Here is a 17676-nt window from a genome sequence, read left to right as displayed (position 1 = left end):
TAGATGTGTTCTTTTGAGAACTCTTGATTTTTTTTATTACTTTGATTAATTTTTATATGCATATAATTTTACAATAGGTTTATGTATATCTATTGTGTTGATTTTGTGTTACACTTACAGTTAGTTACACTTGTACTTAGTTTTTGTTAGAAAGTATAGAAAGAATTCTTGGGCTACTCTGTGCTGTCTGTTTCAAGGTCTGAGGAGTCTTTTTTTTTTTTTTTTTAGTTAGGACTCTGAGGAGTCTTTTTTTTTTTTTTTTAGTTAGGACAACTTTGTTAGTGTTGTAGTTACTAGATTAAACAACATATTTTACTTATGTTAATAAGCTTAAAGTGGTACATTTTACTTAAATTTAAATGGATTTTTACCTTGTTAAATTTTCACTTTGTCTTATTTCTCAGAAAGTTACAGTTTTTATAGTCTTTAGCCAAAACAAGTGGCATCTGGCCAGAAGATGGGGAAGATTGATGGGCCATTTTGAAGAGACCCCTTGGTCTGTGAAGCAGGTGCAGGCATACAGGGACAAGCCACTGTTTTTCAAAACCTGTTTGAATGCAGTGTTCTGAAGAAGCACAGCGAGCGCACCCACTAATAGTCACTTGGCAAGCATCCACCTCGGCCAGGCCAGAACTCCTGTCAGGGGTCTTCAGTGTCCTTGCAATGGTCATGAGGAAATGAAGGAAACTTCGGACCATCTCTTACACAAGCGCACATTACCAGCTCATGTCCAGCATCTCCTCCACCAGCACTCTCAAGTCCTTCTCATCAGGGCTGCTCTTGATTTGTTCATCTCCCAGTCTGTATTGATACTGGGGGATTGCTCTGACCCAGGTGCAGCATCATGCAGTTGGTCTTGTTAAACCTCATGAGAATTCCATGGGCCACTTCTTGATCTTGTCCAGGTCCCTCTGGATGGCATCCCGCCCTTCAGGTATGTCAACCACACCACTTAGCTTGATGTCATCTGCAAATTTGCTGAGGGTGCACTCTGTCTATGTCATTAATGTTATTGGTGCTAATACAGACCCCTGAAGGACATAATATAATATTGTATCTACTACCCATTAGTGATCTTCCATGTAGGGGGGGATGAAGTGGCAGCACATAGTCTGAGTACAATCATAAAGGATTTCAGGGCCTTGGGATTGCTGTTAAGGGAATCTGGGGCACAATGTATATTCTTTGCTATACTTCAGTTGAAGGCAGCAACATTGGAAGAAACGAATGGGCTGTCTATTAACACATGGCTATGCAGCTGGTGTCACTACCAGCGTTTTGGGGTTTTTGACAATGGAATGGCCTACGCAGCACTGGGCATGCTGGCATCAGATGGGATTCACCATTCTTAGTGAGGGAGGAGAGTCTTTGCCCAGGAACTAGTGGGGCTTATTGGCAGGGCTTTAAACTAGATGTGATAGGGGAGTGGGACAATATCAGGTTTGTCCCTGGCAAACTGTGGGATGAGAAACAAAGGTCAGAGGAACAGAGTGCTAGTGAGGGCCCTCTGCTGGTAACTCTGAAATGTGCTGGTCACATTGAAGTACACTTGAAGTCTTACAGAGATGACCCAGGGACTCCTGAGGTAACAGAAGCCAACAGGGAAACACCAGGGAAATATCTCACAGGAATAAAAGGGTGTTCCTCCAGGAAGGCAACATGGCTGACAGCCCAGCTTGAGGTGTTTTTACACCAATGCATACAGCATGAGCAACAAACAGGAGGAGTTGGAAGCCACTGTGTTGCTAGAAAATTATTACTTGTTGCCATTACTGAAACTTGATGGGACGAATCCCATGACTGGAGTGTGACTATTTATAGCTACAGGATGTTCAGAAGAGACAAAAGAGGAAGGAGAGGCAGATGGGTTGCCCTCTACATCGAGAGGTGGGTCGAGTTTGAAGAGTTGTGGGTTGAAAGCCTGTGGGTCAAAATAAGAGACCAAGGCAACAAAAGGCACCTTGTGGTTGGTGTTTACTACAGACTACCCAATCAAGGGGAACCTGTTGATGAAGCCTTATTGCTCCAGTTACAGGAGGCATCATGCTCACAGGCTCTTTTCCTGCTGGCAGACTTCAACCAACCTGACATCTGCTGTAAAAGTAGCATAACAAGCTGTCGACAATCCAAATGACTCCTGGAATGCATGGAGGAGAACTTTCTGATCCAGGTAATAGACAGCCCTACCAGAGGGGATGTGATAGTGGATGCATTGGTCACCAGTGCAAGTGAGCTAATCGGGGATATTACGATTGGAGGGAACCTGGGCTGCAGTGATTGTGCACTGGTGGAGTTTGCAGTCCTGAAGGACATGGGTCAGGTAAGGAGTAAAGTCAGGGTCCCCAAACTTAAAGGAAAACAAACTACCCTCTCTTCAAGGACATAGTCAATAGGATCCCCTAGGAGGCTGCCCTCAGGGTCAAGGGAGTAGATTTTTAGGATGTTTTCCATAGAGCACAAGTGCCAGCAATCCCCAGGATCAAAATATTGAGCCGCTCCACTGCCTGAGAAAGATGATCCACGAACGAAGAAAACGGCTCCGAAGGACCCTGTTTGATTTTGATTTTTGGTGTAGAGTCCATGTAGGATGATTTCTTTAACCTTTTTGATCTCTCACCAGTGTAGAAAGAAATTTTGAAAATAATATCCTACATTCTTATAGGGCTTGTAGTTCTTCTGCTTGTCATGCCATGCATTTTCATGTGTATTCGAAGGGCCTTAAACAAAGTAGCAAAGCAGGTGTTTTTAGTTCAAACAGGGAGGGGAGATGTGGGAACTCAAAATGTCTCTCAGACATTTTTGGAGGTTCCAGGCCGTGGTCAGAGGCAGTCTGGACCCCGGCAGGCAGCTGGATTTAGCTGTGATTTCGAGTTTGAACCATGGAATGAATTACCAACTTTGAAGGTGGAACAAGCAGTCACAAAGTGTTAGATAGTATAGTAAATGTAGTCACAAAGTAGAGGGAAATTTTTTTTGATAGTGTACAGGGGGGTTTTAGTGCATGTACAGGGGGGTTTTTTCTTTGTACATAGGGGTCAGAAGTTCTAAGATGGAAGAAAGTGGGCTGAACCCGTCCTTCTTCTTTCTTCTTCCTTACCTCCATGTTCTTGGTGATGTTGGCACTCACAGATTGGTTTAGAGTAGAAAAACACTTAGCAATGTAGGTAATAGGTATTGGAGAATAATTGTAAACATGTTATACGTAATATATCTTATAAAAGATAGCAGCAGCCCTGGGCGGGGAAAGAGAAGAAGAAGACACCAGACAGTCAGGGTGTCAAGAGTGTGTGCTTCTCTGCCTGGGCCGCTGACCAAAGGGCTGCAGCCAGAGAACCTAATCTGTTAGATAACTAGCAATAAATCGTCTTGAGACCGAACAAGAAGAGGCTACAGAGTTTTTCTTTGGGAACACGAGTTGGAGGAAAAGCTTTACCACCACACGAGACCCCAAACCAAACCCGGGGTTCTCACACTACTCCATTCTGGTGAGACCCCATCTGGAGTGCTGCATCCAGCTGTGGAGTCCCCAGTGCAGTAAGGGCATTGACCCAGTGGAGTGGATCCAGAGGAAGGCCAACAAGTTGATTAGAGGGATTGTCTCAGATTGCAAGGCAAGATGTATTTCATTTGCCATCTGTATGGCAGTTGTCTTCTGTTAAGTGGGCAGCTTTCCTCATCTCTTCCACAACCAATCCTCTCTCAGGGGTGACATCTGCTGTTAATGGCATATTGAATGTCACTGCATGACTGATAAAAGTTACAGCAGTCCATTGTGAGATGGATGCTCTGCCCAGAGGGAGGAGCCAAGCATTCCTAACTGGGCATAATCTGGGTTTTTGGGACACCAGACTCATCTTTCTCTGCTGGATTCCCAAGAGGAACTGCTGGTTTTTTTTTCCACTGGATCTTCAAAAGAAGACTACACCCTTCTACAGGATCACTGCTCCGACAGAACCACATCTGCCACTCCAGGAGGACTGCAGCCATTCCAATTTGAACTGCTACCAACACCCTGACCAAAAGGGTGTCAGGTTGTATTCTGACTCTGTCAGTGGCTTTTCTTTTTGCATTATTGCATGTATTTTGTTTTCTTTTTTCCTTTTCCTAATAAATTGTATTTCTGACTTGGAGTCTCTCACTGGTTTTGCTTTCAAACCAGAATATAATTTTGCCACCCAACGTGAAGTTGCAAGGTACTGAGAAAAATCGGAATTACAATTTTGTATTGTAGAAGGTACCTATTCACTATTATGCTTAACAAGCTTACATGGGTCTTATACCTAATTCTCTATATTTTCCTGCACATGAGGAATTATCTGGCAATTGTAATGCTCCTGTGTAGTCCAGGGTATGGTATGAGAATTGCTTTATTGGTCTATTATATCTATTGCATTATAACCTCCGAGGCAATGAATATGATTCAGAGTATGTATTCAATTCTGTTTACTTGTCCTAATCTAGGCTTCTACATCTGGGGCCTCAACAATCGCACCCAGCCCTTGGGGGAGGGGTAAAAAAATATTTTTTCCAACATTTCAGGCTTGACACTGCAGTTGCTGAAAATGTTGAGTTCCCTCTGGATGCCAAGGACAGCACAGTGTTGTTGTTAGTTCTGCTTTGTCTTCTCTGCACAGTCTGACACATGCTTAGAAACAAAACACTACATAGTGTGATGCAGAGTCTTCTTGAGGAAGAGGAAACGAGAAACAGAGCAACAGCATCCGTGTCCGCACAGAATGCCACAGAGGAGAAAAGAACCAAGTGCAAAACAACAGCATACATATCTACGCAGACTGTCACAGAGGAGGAAGGAACCAAAAGCCCCGTCAGCATCATAACACAAGCTCACCGAAGCAGAACAGCCTGCACCAGTAGCTGTTGCCCCTGTTCAGAAGAAGAAATCAAAAAGCAAATCAGTCCGTATAGTGACTGATGAGGATGAGGCAGGACCTTTGCACCCAGCAGAGGAGACAGAGCCAGAAATAATCACTTGCTCTCTATCCCTGGGTGAGATGCATGACCTGTGGAGGGAATTCACCTGCCAGACAAACAAGTTCATCTTGACCTGACTGCTCCACATCTGGGACGCTGCAGCCAATGACCATTCTGGATGGAAGTGGGGCCAGGCAACTGGGATCGCTGTCCCAGGATGTGGTCATTGACCAGGTGATTGGGAGAACCCAAGAGACTCTCAGCCTTTGGCAGTGACTGCTCACAAGCGTGAGGGACAGATACCTTTGTAAAGAAGACCTCCAGGTGCACCAAGGCAAATGGAGCACAATGGAACAAGGTATCTGATGCCTAAGTGTCATGGTTTGGCACTGGCACAATGCCAGTGCCCCCATGAAAATGCAATCTCTCAATTGAATGCTGTGAAATGAAATTGAGAACAGAGCAAAGCAAGCCCAAGCTTAGTAAGAAGGAAAAAAAAAAAAATTATTAAGCTACTACTACTATACTACTATAAAAGGAAAAAGAAAGAAAAAACACACACAAAATTCAAAATTAAAACGTTCCAAAGCATTACTCCTCCCACCACCCAACTCCAACAAACCACAGCGAGACACAATCTGGACCCCAATCAGTTTTCACACTCCAGACAATGGATACTCGGTCCATCAAGGGAAAAAGGAGTCTCTCCTGTGCCACAGACCCCCCCAAGGAACACAGCTGCCACATCCTGTGTTTCCATGTCACTCATGGCACCGCCCGGAGAAAACGTTTGCCATGGTGGCCCTCTCCATGCACAGTGCTCTCACCACCAATGCATGGATGGACAGACTGCTTTTAGGATTTTTTCCTTTCAAGGATGCCCTGCCAAGAGGGGAAAAAACAACAGTTCAGTTTTTCATTTTTGGGACCACAGTCCCTCCCATTTTCCCCTGGGGCTGAGGGTCCAAGAACAGAGATCTTCTTCTCTTCTCCTTCTCTGAAGACAGGGGGCACCACCACAAACCCCCTAACTTTTTCTCTGTTCACTCCACTTCTGTCTTTTCCAAGCTGAAGCATGGTCTCTTTGGCTCACCAGCATCCTCCTAAAATACAGTCTCTCTTGGAGGAGAAAGTTGGTTCAGTCTGTGACTACCAAGAAAAAGTCCAGCCAAAAGCCACTCCATCATCTCCTCCCACCTAGAATTTCTCTTTCCAACATCCCAGGGTCCAAGCTGCCTCTCTTCCTCTCTTTGAAACCGAGGACGAGATAAATTTCACAAAGCTTTCATTTATCAAGGAAGGGTTAAAAGTCCCGACTCCCAAGGATGGCTCAATGCCCAGGCTCCGGCTCCCACGGCCAGCTGGGCACCTTGTGGCCCCCCCCTGCTCTTCTCCTTCCCCGTGGTGAACTGCTGACAAAACTGCTGCTGTCGAGAGAGAGAGAGAGAGAGAGAGACTCTGGGGGGGGGGGAATGGAGACATCCCAGATTTTCTCCATCCTTCCATCTGCAGGGGGGGGGTTCCAGTCCCCTCCACCCTTTAGCCTACCTCAGTCAGGCCATGGGCCTTCCCCTCCCCCACCCAGGCACGGGCCGGGCAGGGGACAGTCTGCACTACACACTGACTGGAACCAAAGAGAGCGAGTTCCCCTGGGAATTCTGCTTTTAACCCCTCTGTGTTTTCAGAGGCGTGTCTACCTTCAATTGGTCAATATCCAAATTGACCTCTTCCTTCCGAGAAAAAATTCTTTTTCAGTGTCAAACCATGACACTAAGGAAATTGGCTGTGTTAGAGATAATTTTCTCAGAAGATTAGAGATTTCCTAAAAATCCAGATTGTGTCCAGTGCACATCACAAATGTGGTTGAGATTTGCACGGCTTGGACCAGAGATGTACTCCCGTTACCTGGCAACACTGCAATGGAGTGAAGGAGAGGATAGGGTGGGCGTCCTGGTCAATAAACTAAGAATTTACGAGGATACTGTCACTGCCCCATTTCGTACCCATGTCTCATCGGTGGAAACAAGGTTAGATGAGCAAGTCCGGGGCTTGATTGAAGAGAGCCATCAGAAACTAAAAAAGGAACTTGAGGAAGAAGTCTACCACATCTCATCAGAACCAACAAGAGTCTCTGCCGTTAAGAGCCGACATCCCCCAGCCAAGGAAAGAAGATACACTCCATGAGGTAACCTCTGTTTTTTTCTTCAGGAGCATGGAGAAGACATGAGGAAGTGGGATGGAAAATCCACCTCCTCCTTAGCAGCCTGGGTACATGAATTAAAAAATGAACACTTAACACAAGAAACTCATCTGGAATCAATGCTGCTCCAGTCTCTTACACACAGAATTACAGACAATATAGGAATGATGATATGACTGATCCTCTTGAAGGAACCTCAGGAACCTATTTACAGGAAGAGAGCAATGTGAACCATGATCAAGAATAGAGGGGCCCTGCCTCTAGCCAGGTAGAGGACAGGGACAATCGGGTCTATTGGACTGTGTGGATTCAATGGCCTGGCACATCTGACCCACAAAAATATATGGCTTTGGTTGACACCGGTGCCTGATGTACCCTGATGCCATCAAGGTATGTAGGAACAGAATCCATTTCTATTTCTGGGGTAACAGGAGAATCCCTGCAGCTGACTGAATTGGAGGCCGAATTGAGTTTAACTGATGTAGTAGGGTGACATTATGGTGCTTGTATCCCCAGTCTTGTGTTCTGTTTATGCTTGATATTATGTTCTGTGCCTTCGGGACTAGCTCCGAAAAGTAAAGGTTTGTTTTGTCTTGTTATCAGCCGGCTCACCTGCCCCCCATGGTCTGTGCCTAGGAGAGGCTAGGTCTTGCTTGCTTGCTTGCTTGCTGGCTTGCTTGCTTTCTCTTTGCTCTTGCTCCTGCTTTTTTTGCTTTTGCCCTTGCTTTTGCTTTTGCTTTTGTTTATTAGTTAGTTTAGCTCAGCAGTCCAATTTTTTCCCTGGACTGTTTTTCTTTCCCTTTCCAGAATACCATTTGAACCGGCTCTGGACTGGGACCTGGGAAACACCAAGAAACACCAAGAGCCTGCCTTTTGTGATCTGCAGCAGCTATCCCCAGTGCCAGACACCGATAACTGGGCGACCACTCCCAGGAGAGACTTTCTGAATTTGTCATCTCTTCAGAGTGGTGAAAGAGTTTTTGTCACCTGGTGTTGTTCATTTTTTGTGATGGGAAGTGGGGAGTGTGTTGCCTGTTAAATAAACAGGTTTTTTCCACTTCCCTCCAAAGAAATTCTTCCCAAACCAGGTGGGGGGGAGAGGGAGGGCCCGTGGGTGTTTGATTTCTGGGGGCTCATTCCAGACGTTTTCTCCCAAATTTGTCCTAAACCAGGACAACTGGGAACGGTTGGCAGAAACACCCCATCGTGTCTGGCCCAGAGGCCCCATGCATCCTTGGCATAGACTATCTCAGAAATGGATATTTCAAAGACTCAAAAGGACATCACTGGGCTTTCAGGATAGCTGCTGTAGAGACAGAAGACATCAGGAAACTGAATACCTTACCTGGTCTCTCAGACAACCCCTCTGCCTTGGGACTGCTAAGAGTTGAAGAACAGCAGGGACCAATTGCCACAGCAACAGTACACCGTTGTAAATATCGTACCAACAGAGACTCTGTGATTCCCATCCATGAGATGATTCGCAAACTGGAGAGCCAAGGGGTGGTCAGCAAGTCTCGTTCACCTTTCAACAGCCCTATATGGCCAGTGCATAAGTCCAGTGGAGAATGGAGACTGACAGTGGATTACCGTGGCCTGAATGAAGTTACACCACCACTGAGCACTGCCATGCCAGACATGTTGGAACTTCAGTATGAGCTGGAGTCCAAGGCAGCAAAGTGGTACGTGACCATTGATATTGCCAATGCCTTCTTCTTCATTCCTTTGGCAGTTGAATGCGGGCCTCACTTTGCCTTTACCTGGAGGGGAGTGCAGTACACCTGGAAACGACTGCCCCAAGGGTGAAAGCACAGTTCCACCATCTTCCATGGACTGATCCATACCGCACTGGAAATGGGCGATGCTCCCCAACATCTACAGTATATTGATGACATCATTGTGTGGGGGAGCACAGCAGGGGAAGTTTGCGAAAAAGGAGAGAAGATTATCCAGATTCTGCTGAAAGCTGGTTTTGTCATTAAGCGAAGCAAGGTTAAGTGACCAGCTCAAGAAATTCAGTTTCTAGGAGTCAAGTGACAAGATGGACGTTGTCAGATCCCAAATTAAGTAATCTACAAGATCACCGCCATGTCTCCACCTACCAACAAGAAAGAGACACAAGCTTTCCTAGGTGCCATAGGCTTTTGGAGAATGCACATTCCCGAGTACAGCCAGATTGTGAACCCTCTCTACCTGGTCACCTGCAAGAAGAACGATTTCCACTGGGGCCCTGAACAGCAACAGGCCTTCACCTATATCAAGTAGGAAATCACTCATGCAGTAGCCACTGGCCCAGTCAGGATGGGACCAGATGTGAAGAAAGTGCTCTACTCTGCAGCCGGGAACCATGGTCTGTCCTGGAGCCTTTGGCAGTGTCTAGGTTTGACAAGACAGGAGTCTGTGAAGGAGGGTAAAAGCCTCCTGTGCAATGGAGAAGGTAAACCCCCTCCCTCCGAATTACCAGGATTTTTAAATTAAAAGGCTCTCAGGCAAAGATATGGGAATGGGAGTAATAATTCTTTACTAGGAGAATACTAGATAACAATTTAAAAAGGCAAATGCAATTGGTACAAACAAAACTAGTGATAAAGTCCACAACCTGAGGATTCGGTGTGTTGGTAGCAGTCCGGTTGAAATGATAGCTGCTCCTCTTGCAGTGGCTGATGAATTGCATCTGAAGTGGTGATCTTTAGAAGGGTATAGTTTTCTCTGAAGATCTGGTGGCAGTTGGGCCGGTCTTCCTCTACGCCGGGGCCGCCTCCGAGCTCCTCCACCGCCGCCGCCTCACCGCGCTCCAGCCGCTTCTCTCGGGAGTCCTGCCGAAGGAGCTGCTTCTCTGGGAAATCCCGCAAAGAGAGAGATGCTCTGTCCCCCAAAAAGGTACCACTTTATATTATAAAAGAGTGCTTGGCTTCCCCCTCTGGGTGGAGCAGCTCACAATGGGATGGTGTTACGTTACCAGCCCTGCAGTGAGTCAGTCAATGGCCCATTAACAAACCATTACCTCTTCAGAGCAAACTATCGTTCTTGGAAGAGATAATAAACCTGCCCAACCTCCAACAGATGGCAAATAGAATATAAGCTTATCTTACAACCCAGGGCACTTTGTCCCGCCGGAGAGGCACCACTGCGGTACCAACGCGAAATGGTCGCGGGCGGCTCTCCCTCCCCCAACCCCTTTGTTCCCTTTCCTGCCATTGCCTCAAATCCCTCCTCTTTCCCTGCTGATGTATGTGCAGCCCCTTCTGGAAATTGTGTCGCTCCCCCTCCCTCTCTTCCTCCTCCTGCGGGCTTTCCCTTTGGTCCTCCTCAGTTTCCCATGCCCCACCATCGGCCCAGCTCTCTCAGTCAACGGAGGTGTCTGTCGGCTCTCCCCCTAAGCCTCCAGGTTTGGACTGCCCTCCTCCTGTTTCCCATGCCCCACCTTCAGGTTCCCATGGTCCCATGGGGGCTGGGGGGGGGAGGGGGGAGCAGGAATGGGCTCGTGTAATAGATCAGCCGTTCTTAGCCCCAGTCTCCTATAGCCCAGGAGGTGGAAACCCTAGATGGGAACCCCTCTCCTACGAGGATATAAAAGAGCTCTGCAAGACTCAATGAGATTTTGGCCCCAAAAGTCCTTGTTTCAGGAGCATTTTATGAGCAACTTTTACATTAAAAACATTGGTCCCTGCAGACCTTAAGCACCTGTTTATTTGCCTGCTCCCCCCATCAGAATACAAATTATGGGAAAGGAAGTGGAGGAGATTGGCAGGGGATCTCCTCCCGGGTTTCTTGGAGGGCCCATATGGCCTTGACTTTGTAGAGGAACCAATCACTTTAAACCACCTTATTGGTGAGGGATACTGGAGCGAAGTGCTGCTGCAGGCTAGGGGAATTCCAAGAGCAGTGCTGGACATGACCAGGGATGCGGCAGAGTGCGCGTTCCTGGCCATGCCCACCAAGGAGCCAATGCCATCATATGCAGCAATTAAACAATCTGTTGCTGAGCCTTTTATAGACTTTGTGGACCATGTGAGGGCAGCTGTGGAGAAGTGTGTGGAGGGGCTGGAACTCCAGGACCAGCTCGTCCTGGAAATCACCTCCATGAATTCAAATAAAGTTTGCAAAAGAATCATCCTATCTTTGCCTGTCTCACCACCACCAACCCTCAACCAAATAATAGAGGAATGCACACAGAAAGCACAGCTTGTGGCAGAAGAGATACCAAAGAATCCTCGAGACAAAGTGGTCTCCCTGGCTGCCGCACCTCCAAGGAACTCAGCTCCAAGGCAGTTTCCATCTAGGTGCCGGTGCTTCCACTGCCATCAGGAGGGCCACTTTGTCCATTTTTTGGGGAATGCACCTCCAGGGGTTGCAGGGGCGGGGGGGAGGAGAACCCCACATTTCAAAAAAACTAAAAGGGGAGTGTGGACCTACCCCGCGTGTAGACAAAATTGAGGTAGGTCGCGGAACTGTATGAGGAGCTGTGATCCATCATTTAGTGCCATCAGTAAGCTGCTGCCTCTCAACGACTGACAAGACAGAATCTTATCAGCTTTGACTCACTAACCCTGCCCATTTTTCTTCTCAGGACTGGCATTTCTTTATAGCAGATGCAGAGCTTCGATTGCACATCTGCCACTGCCAAACCCGATAGAGAGAAGACCTCCTGAACTGTAGGTACCTCATTGTCGGGGACACAAAGCGCACTCCACTTGAGATAGAGATTCCTCCTGGGATCTCCACACTTGACCCGAGGGTTTTCTATCTCATGGCATGCTGTGTCCACCCTCCCCTCTTCCTACTGAGAGGCCAGATCATTGCACAAGCAATTCCCATCCCTCATGTCCTGTGTGATGATCTGTAACTCTCAGTTTTTTTCAGCAAGAGTTTGGGAGAGGAAAAGCCCCTCGTATGGTGCAGCCTTAAGGGCGAGGGGCATTCAATACAGCTCCAGGGAATGATGGACACCGGAGCAGACGTGACGGTCATCCCACCGCAGAAATGGCCATCACAATGGGAGTTGCAAAGCATTGTAACACCAGTTGTAGGAGTAGTCGGGCCTCAATTAGCAAAACAATGTAAAAGCATAGTGCACATTACGGGACTGAATGGACAATTGACCTCAGTATGTTTGTTTGTGATTAACAGCAAATTTACGTTGTGGGGGAGAGACACCATGTCCCAGTGGGGGGCCAAATTAGAACTTCCAGCCCCCCAGGGTTTTTAGTTGCAGTCACTGAAGAGCACCCCACCCAGAAACTAAATTGGCTCACGGATTCACCAGTCTGGGTAGAGCAGTGGCTGCTGAGCGAGAAGAAATTAAAGGTGCTCACAAAGCTTGTGAAGGAGGAATTAGCTAAAAGTCATATTGTAGATACTAACAGCCCCTGGAACTCCCCAGTTTTTGTTATTAAAAAGCCCGGGAAGGATAGGTGGTGCCTCCTCCATGACCTGAGAAAAATAAATTATGTTATCGAGGACATGGGGTACCTCCAACCAGGTATGCTATCCCCTTCTATGCTGCCCAAAATTTACAATCTGGCTGTTATTGACATAAAAGACTGCTTTTTCCAAATTCCCCTACATCCTGCCGATGCACCACGCTTTGCGTTCTCTGTGCCCTCCATCAACAGAGAGGGTTCCATGAAGTGCTACCACTGGAGAGTACTGCCTCAGGGCCTCAAATGCTCCCCTACCATCTGCCAGTGGTATGTTGCCAGACTTCTGTCCCTGATGCGTGCCAAGTGGACAGCCTGTATTTTCTGCCATTACATGGATGATGTGTTTGTTTGTGCCCTACAAAAGGCATTAGAAGACACTGTTGCAGCTTTGTCGGTGGCAGGATTTGAGCTGCAAAATAAAAGGTACAGCTACTGCCGCCCTGGAAGTATCTGGGCCTAGAAATTAACAACAGAACTGTTAGGCCCCAGCAGATAAAGATAGATAAAAACCCGAGGATCCTGAATGACCCCAACGCCTGTGTGGGTCCTTAAACTGAATCAGGCCCTGGCTGGGGCTCACCACGAGGGATCTGTTCCCCCTCTTTGACCTGTTAACAGAAAGGGAGAGGAATGATGGTTTAGATTCCCTGAGGGTCCTGACCCAGGAGGCCAGAACAGTGCTCGAGAAGGTCCAGACCACCATCGTGAGCAGGCAGGCCCACCGTTGTCAACTGGGTTTGCCTTTCTACTTCATAGTGCTGGGTAAGTTGCCACACCTCTATGGGATGATATTTCAGTGGGACAAGGTCCAATGGGGCCCGTTCTTAATAATAGAGTGTGTGCTCCTTAGACACAGACTGTACAAAAGCATAACCAGGCCACAGGAACTGATGGCCCAGCTCATCATGCAGGCCAGGGCTCACCTGCGAGTGTTAGCAGGGTGTGATTTCACGTGTCCACCTTCCCATCAAAACATCTGATGCTTCTACCCCTCTCAGCCTCCAAATTACTAGGCTAGCCCAGAGATACGAGGCTTTGAGGGGAGGAACGTCAGGAGATGGACAGAGATTCAAAAGAGGCTCTATCCCCAATGTGGTTGTCCAGCTTCTTTATTCCATGAGATGAGGGGGAAGAGAGAGCACACAGGAAGGGTCATGGCCTTATCTAGGCTCTGGACAGGTAGGGCTTTCTGGCTCTCTGCCAACCCCATCAGAGCAGGAAGGAAGGGACACTTATCTGATCAGAGTCACAGGGTGAGGCTTCTGGGTCTCTGACCACTCTGCTTGTCAGAGAGCCGAGTCCTCGGAAGCCGGATAGCGTAATGAAATCTTCCTCTATGAAGGCGGGACGGCTCACAGGCGGCTTTTTTCCAGGAGCGTTTATTGAGGAACAGCAATTCAGGGAGCGAAGGGAAAACAACCACTCCGGGAGGGAGCTCGCTCTGAGAGCGCCGAACAGGGGGCGGAATCGGGATTATAACGGGGACAAGAGAGGGAGGGTCCAGGCATGAAGCGTTCAGTGAGGGAAGGCTTCGGGGGCAGAGTCAGGGTCGAGTGGCAGGGTTATAACCAATGAGGGTAAAGGGAAAGAGCGGTTTCAGGGAAGGAACCAATGGAGGTATAAAGAACAAAGAATTTTCTAGCACCAAGGGATGACAGACATACTGATTGATAACAGGGGAGGCAGGGAACTACACACCTGTCACCTCCCAGGGTAATTCGGGGGGACAGTTTCCCAAGTCCCCTCCCACATCTCCCCCGTTCTTGTTAATTAAATAAATATTTGCCAAAGTCTTGGTAAGCGTCTTTTTGAAGATGGTTAAGGCAACTGAAATCAGAAGGATAATTATGAAAATCCAAAAGAGTCCTTTTAAAATGGAGGCTGCCCACCCGGGAATGCCCCACTGCATCAATAGTTTGTGGACGGGGTCCACAGCCGAAGTTTCCGTTTTGATGTCCTGTACTTCGGTCCGGATCCGCTGGATGTTGGCTTGGATGGAAGTGCTCCGTGATGTTAAATTGAAGCAACACAATCCTTCGAAGTCCTCGCAGCTGTGGCCATGGGCGAGCAGCAGGAAATCAATAGCCGCTCTGTTTTGTAATGTGGCTTGTCTGGTGGTTTGCTGGTCTGCCAGAAGATCGGAGAGGGCGGCAGACGAGGCGTTGGCATGCTTACTTATCCAACACTCTAGGTGAGAAAGCTCACCGAGGGCCTTAGCTGCTGCATACCATGGTAAAAAGATGGATACAGCGACCCTCTTTGTTTTTCCCCAATCGTAAATTTCGGAGTCACAATTTTCGTCGAATTGAGCATATGATCTTTTGGTGCGTGCCAATTGTCTTTCTTTTTTCCAATCTAGAATTTGAGTTTTGTTTGGAGTGAGGGTAGCAAGCTTGCCAAGGCTGCATGGGCCTCCCTGGAGCCGAGATGGAATTCCCGACCATACTCTGTCCCCACAGATAAGAAACATCCCCCTGGGCAATGTCTTGGGATGAGTGGATGAAACCGAAATCACCTGGCTAGTATAATTGCACCAGGTTTGGCTGTTATATTTTTTACTGATAGGTGTTACATCTTTCCGGTATGTGTTTTTGGCCAAGTCAATTCCGTGCCAATTTTGACTTGGCCTCCTATAATAGAATTTGACACAATATCTAGCTGTGGAGGACCCCAGTAAGTCCAATTCTTGGGGTTCCTCTTTGCTGTTGGGCAAAATTTTGGTCCACTCATCCCAAGTATCGACCGGGTTAGGCCTCCTACCCGTGGTTCGGAGCAGGTCGGAATTGGATACCGGCCAATCATCAGCTACCAAGGGGACCCCTACCAGGCAAGTGGACAGGGGATTGTCCACGTTGCCCATGGCCAGACATAGGTTATCCTGCTGCAAGGACTTTGCCAGCGTGATCCAGACGTTTTCTTTCGGCTGTGGTACCACCCAGCCATCTGCTACATGCAGCCACAGGAGGATGGAAAGCGTGGCTGCAACCAGCTGGGCGCAGTGGGACATCTTCTGTTGTTTCTTTTGGGTGAATGATGTTCTGGCAGCCATCCTAGTACTAAAATTAAACAAAACAATGTTACCAACATACATTTGGTTCCCTCCCCTCCCCCAGCTCCCCCTTTTGGGTTAAAATAAAAATAAATTTCAGGACGGAGGGGTAAAGGGATGACGGGTTAGGTATGAGGGTAGGGGGAACGGCACAGGAGGGGATGGGGTGGCGGAAGTTGTTAAGTCTTGCAGAGGTAGGTATGTCCTTGTGATGAGGACCCGGGAGACGATGTTGGGTGGTCTTCCGGTCCTCTTCTTTTTTCTCCGTCGCCACGCCACTGCATTATCTGGTGGTGATTGTGATGGGGTCGCTGGGTTGCTCTTCGCTGGGGGGTCCGTGGTAGTGCTCTCCAGGTACGGTTTGACGTATTTTCCAGGAATCCATTTGGGACCCTGGGCTGTGGAAACACAAGCGTACCCTCTCCCCCACGTTATCAGAGGGTACGGCCCTGAGATGATTTTTGATTCTGGGTCTCTGATGAGGACTGGCGGACGCTCTTTCAAAACTGCCCTGGTGTTATTGCAAAAGTGTCTGAGTGCAGGGGGATTCGGCTCTCGGTCAGAACAATTTAAGAAATTAAGAACATAAAGTGCCTTGCATAATCTTTCAACTGGTGTCATGGCCAGAGCCGAATCGTGTTGTTGTTCTAGCAGCCTTTTTAACTCTTTGTGGGAGCGTTCCACTATTGCCTGTCCTGTGGGGTTATGGGGAATGCCGGTGGAATGGGCAATTCCCCATTGTTGTAGAAATTGTGCGAATCTTGTCGAGGTGAATCCAGGCCCATTGTCCGTTTTGATGGCTTTTGGGACTCCTAATGTGGCAAATGCCATGAATAGATGTTTGATGATATCTTTTGTTTTTTCACCAGTGTGGAGTGACGCGAACACGGCCCCAGAAAATGTGTCTATGGACACATGCAGGTATTTCAGGCGGCCAAAAGGATTATAGTGAGTGATGTCTGTTTGCCACAGCTCCAATGCTGCCAACCCTCGGGGGTTTATCCCCGTTGGCAGCGGTGGAAGGGCGAAGGACTGGCAGCTTGGGCATGTGGCTAGTATGGCTTTGGCTTGTTCTTTTGATATTTTAAATTGTCGGGCAAGGGCAGGTGCATTTTGATGGAAAAACGCATGGCTGAGCCTTGCCTGTGCAAAGATGTCTGGTAAGGTTAATGAAAGTGCAGGTGCAGAGTAATGAGATGCCATTGCAAGGAGGTCGGCCATCCGGTTCCCCTCTGCAATAGCTCCTGGCAGGTCTGTGTGAGCCCGGACGTGCATAATATAATAGAGTTGCTCTCGGTGGGAGATCAGCCAGATTAATTCCGTGAGCAAATCGAATAACTGTTTGTTTTGAACTTCTTTGAGCAGGGCGTGTTCTGCCCGTTCTGCTACCCCGGCAACATAAGCCGAATCTGTTACCAGATTGAAAGGTTGCTGAAATTTTTTGAATGCTCTCACGACCGCAGCAAGTTCTGCGATCTGGGGGGAACCCTCAACCAGTTGGATGTCAGACTCCCACTTCTGACTCTCCGGGTCCTTCCAAGTGATCACCGATTTGTGGGATTTTCCCGACCCATCGGTGAACACCGTGAGAGCACCTTTAATAGGTGTTTTATTTTTGAATGACTTTGGGGCCAAATAGAACGTGTCTTTGAATATTTTATGTTTAGGGTAATGAATGGAAATCTGTCCAGGGTAACTGTCTAAAGCAATTTGCAAACTTTCGTTTGTCTGAAGCAGGGATTCCAATTGTTCCAAATTAAGAGGTAGGTAAATGCACGCCGGGTCACACCCTGCGAGGGTCCGGAGGCGTTGTCTGGCCTTTATTATTATCCTAGCCATCAACTCTGCAGGAGTTGAAATAGTTTTCGCTGGCTAGTGCGGGAGAAACAGCCACTCAATGATAAGGAGTGGGTCCTTCCGCCCAGCGTCCCATTGAAAAAGCAGACCATGGAAGTTTGGGCACTTACCCAGTATGGCAAGGGTGACGGGAAGGAGCCGATCCACACGGTGGGCCTGACGGGATCGTATGGCCTCAGCGACTCTCTCCAGGGCTCCTTTGGCGGCAGGTGTTA

The 17676-nt window shown here is 47.9% G+C and overlaps 1 protein-coding gene and 1 pseudogene across 1 annotated transcript; one reads left to right on the top strand and one right to left on the bottom strand.

Annotated features, from left to right (window-relative positions):
• Positions 1-5298, top strand: part of LOC146763068 (uncharacterized) — a 286861-nt pseudogene extending 281563 nt beyond the window's left edge.
• Positions 5299-13837: 8539 nt separating this feature from the next.
• LOC146763067 (uncharacterized) lies at positions 13838-15647 on the bottom strand. Its single transcript, XM_085571105.1, has one exon. It carries the CDS (start codon positions 15644-15646, stop codon positions 14246-14248), a length of 1401 nt encoding a protein of 466 aa, XP_085427231.1. The 5' UTR covers position 15647; the 3' UTR covers positions 13838-14245.
• Between the last annotated feature and the right edge of the window lie 2029 nt (positions 15648-17676).

This window comes from Lonchura striata, chromosome W (assembly GCF_050655825.1).
Source record: "Lonchura striata isolate lonStrDom1 chromosome W, ASM5065582v1, whole genome shotgun sequence".
Taxonomy (NCBI): Eukaryota; Metazoa; Chordata; class Aves; order Passeriformes; family Estrildidae; genus Lonchura; species Lonchura striata.
The sequence above is the reverse complement of the archived record's forward strand: the minus strand, read 5'-3'. Positions and strand labels throughout refer to the sequence as shown.

What these genes read in the sequence shown, in the direction of transcription:
- LOC146763067 (XM_085571105.1), bottom strand. Translation starts at nt 15,646, where the DNA reads ATGTATGTTGGTAACATTGTTTTGTTTAATTTTAGTACTAGGATGGCT.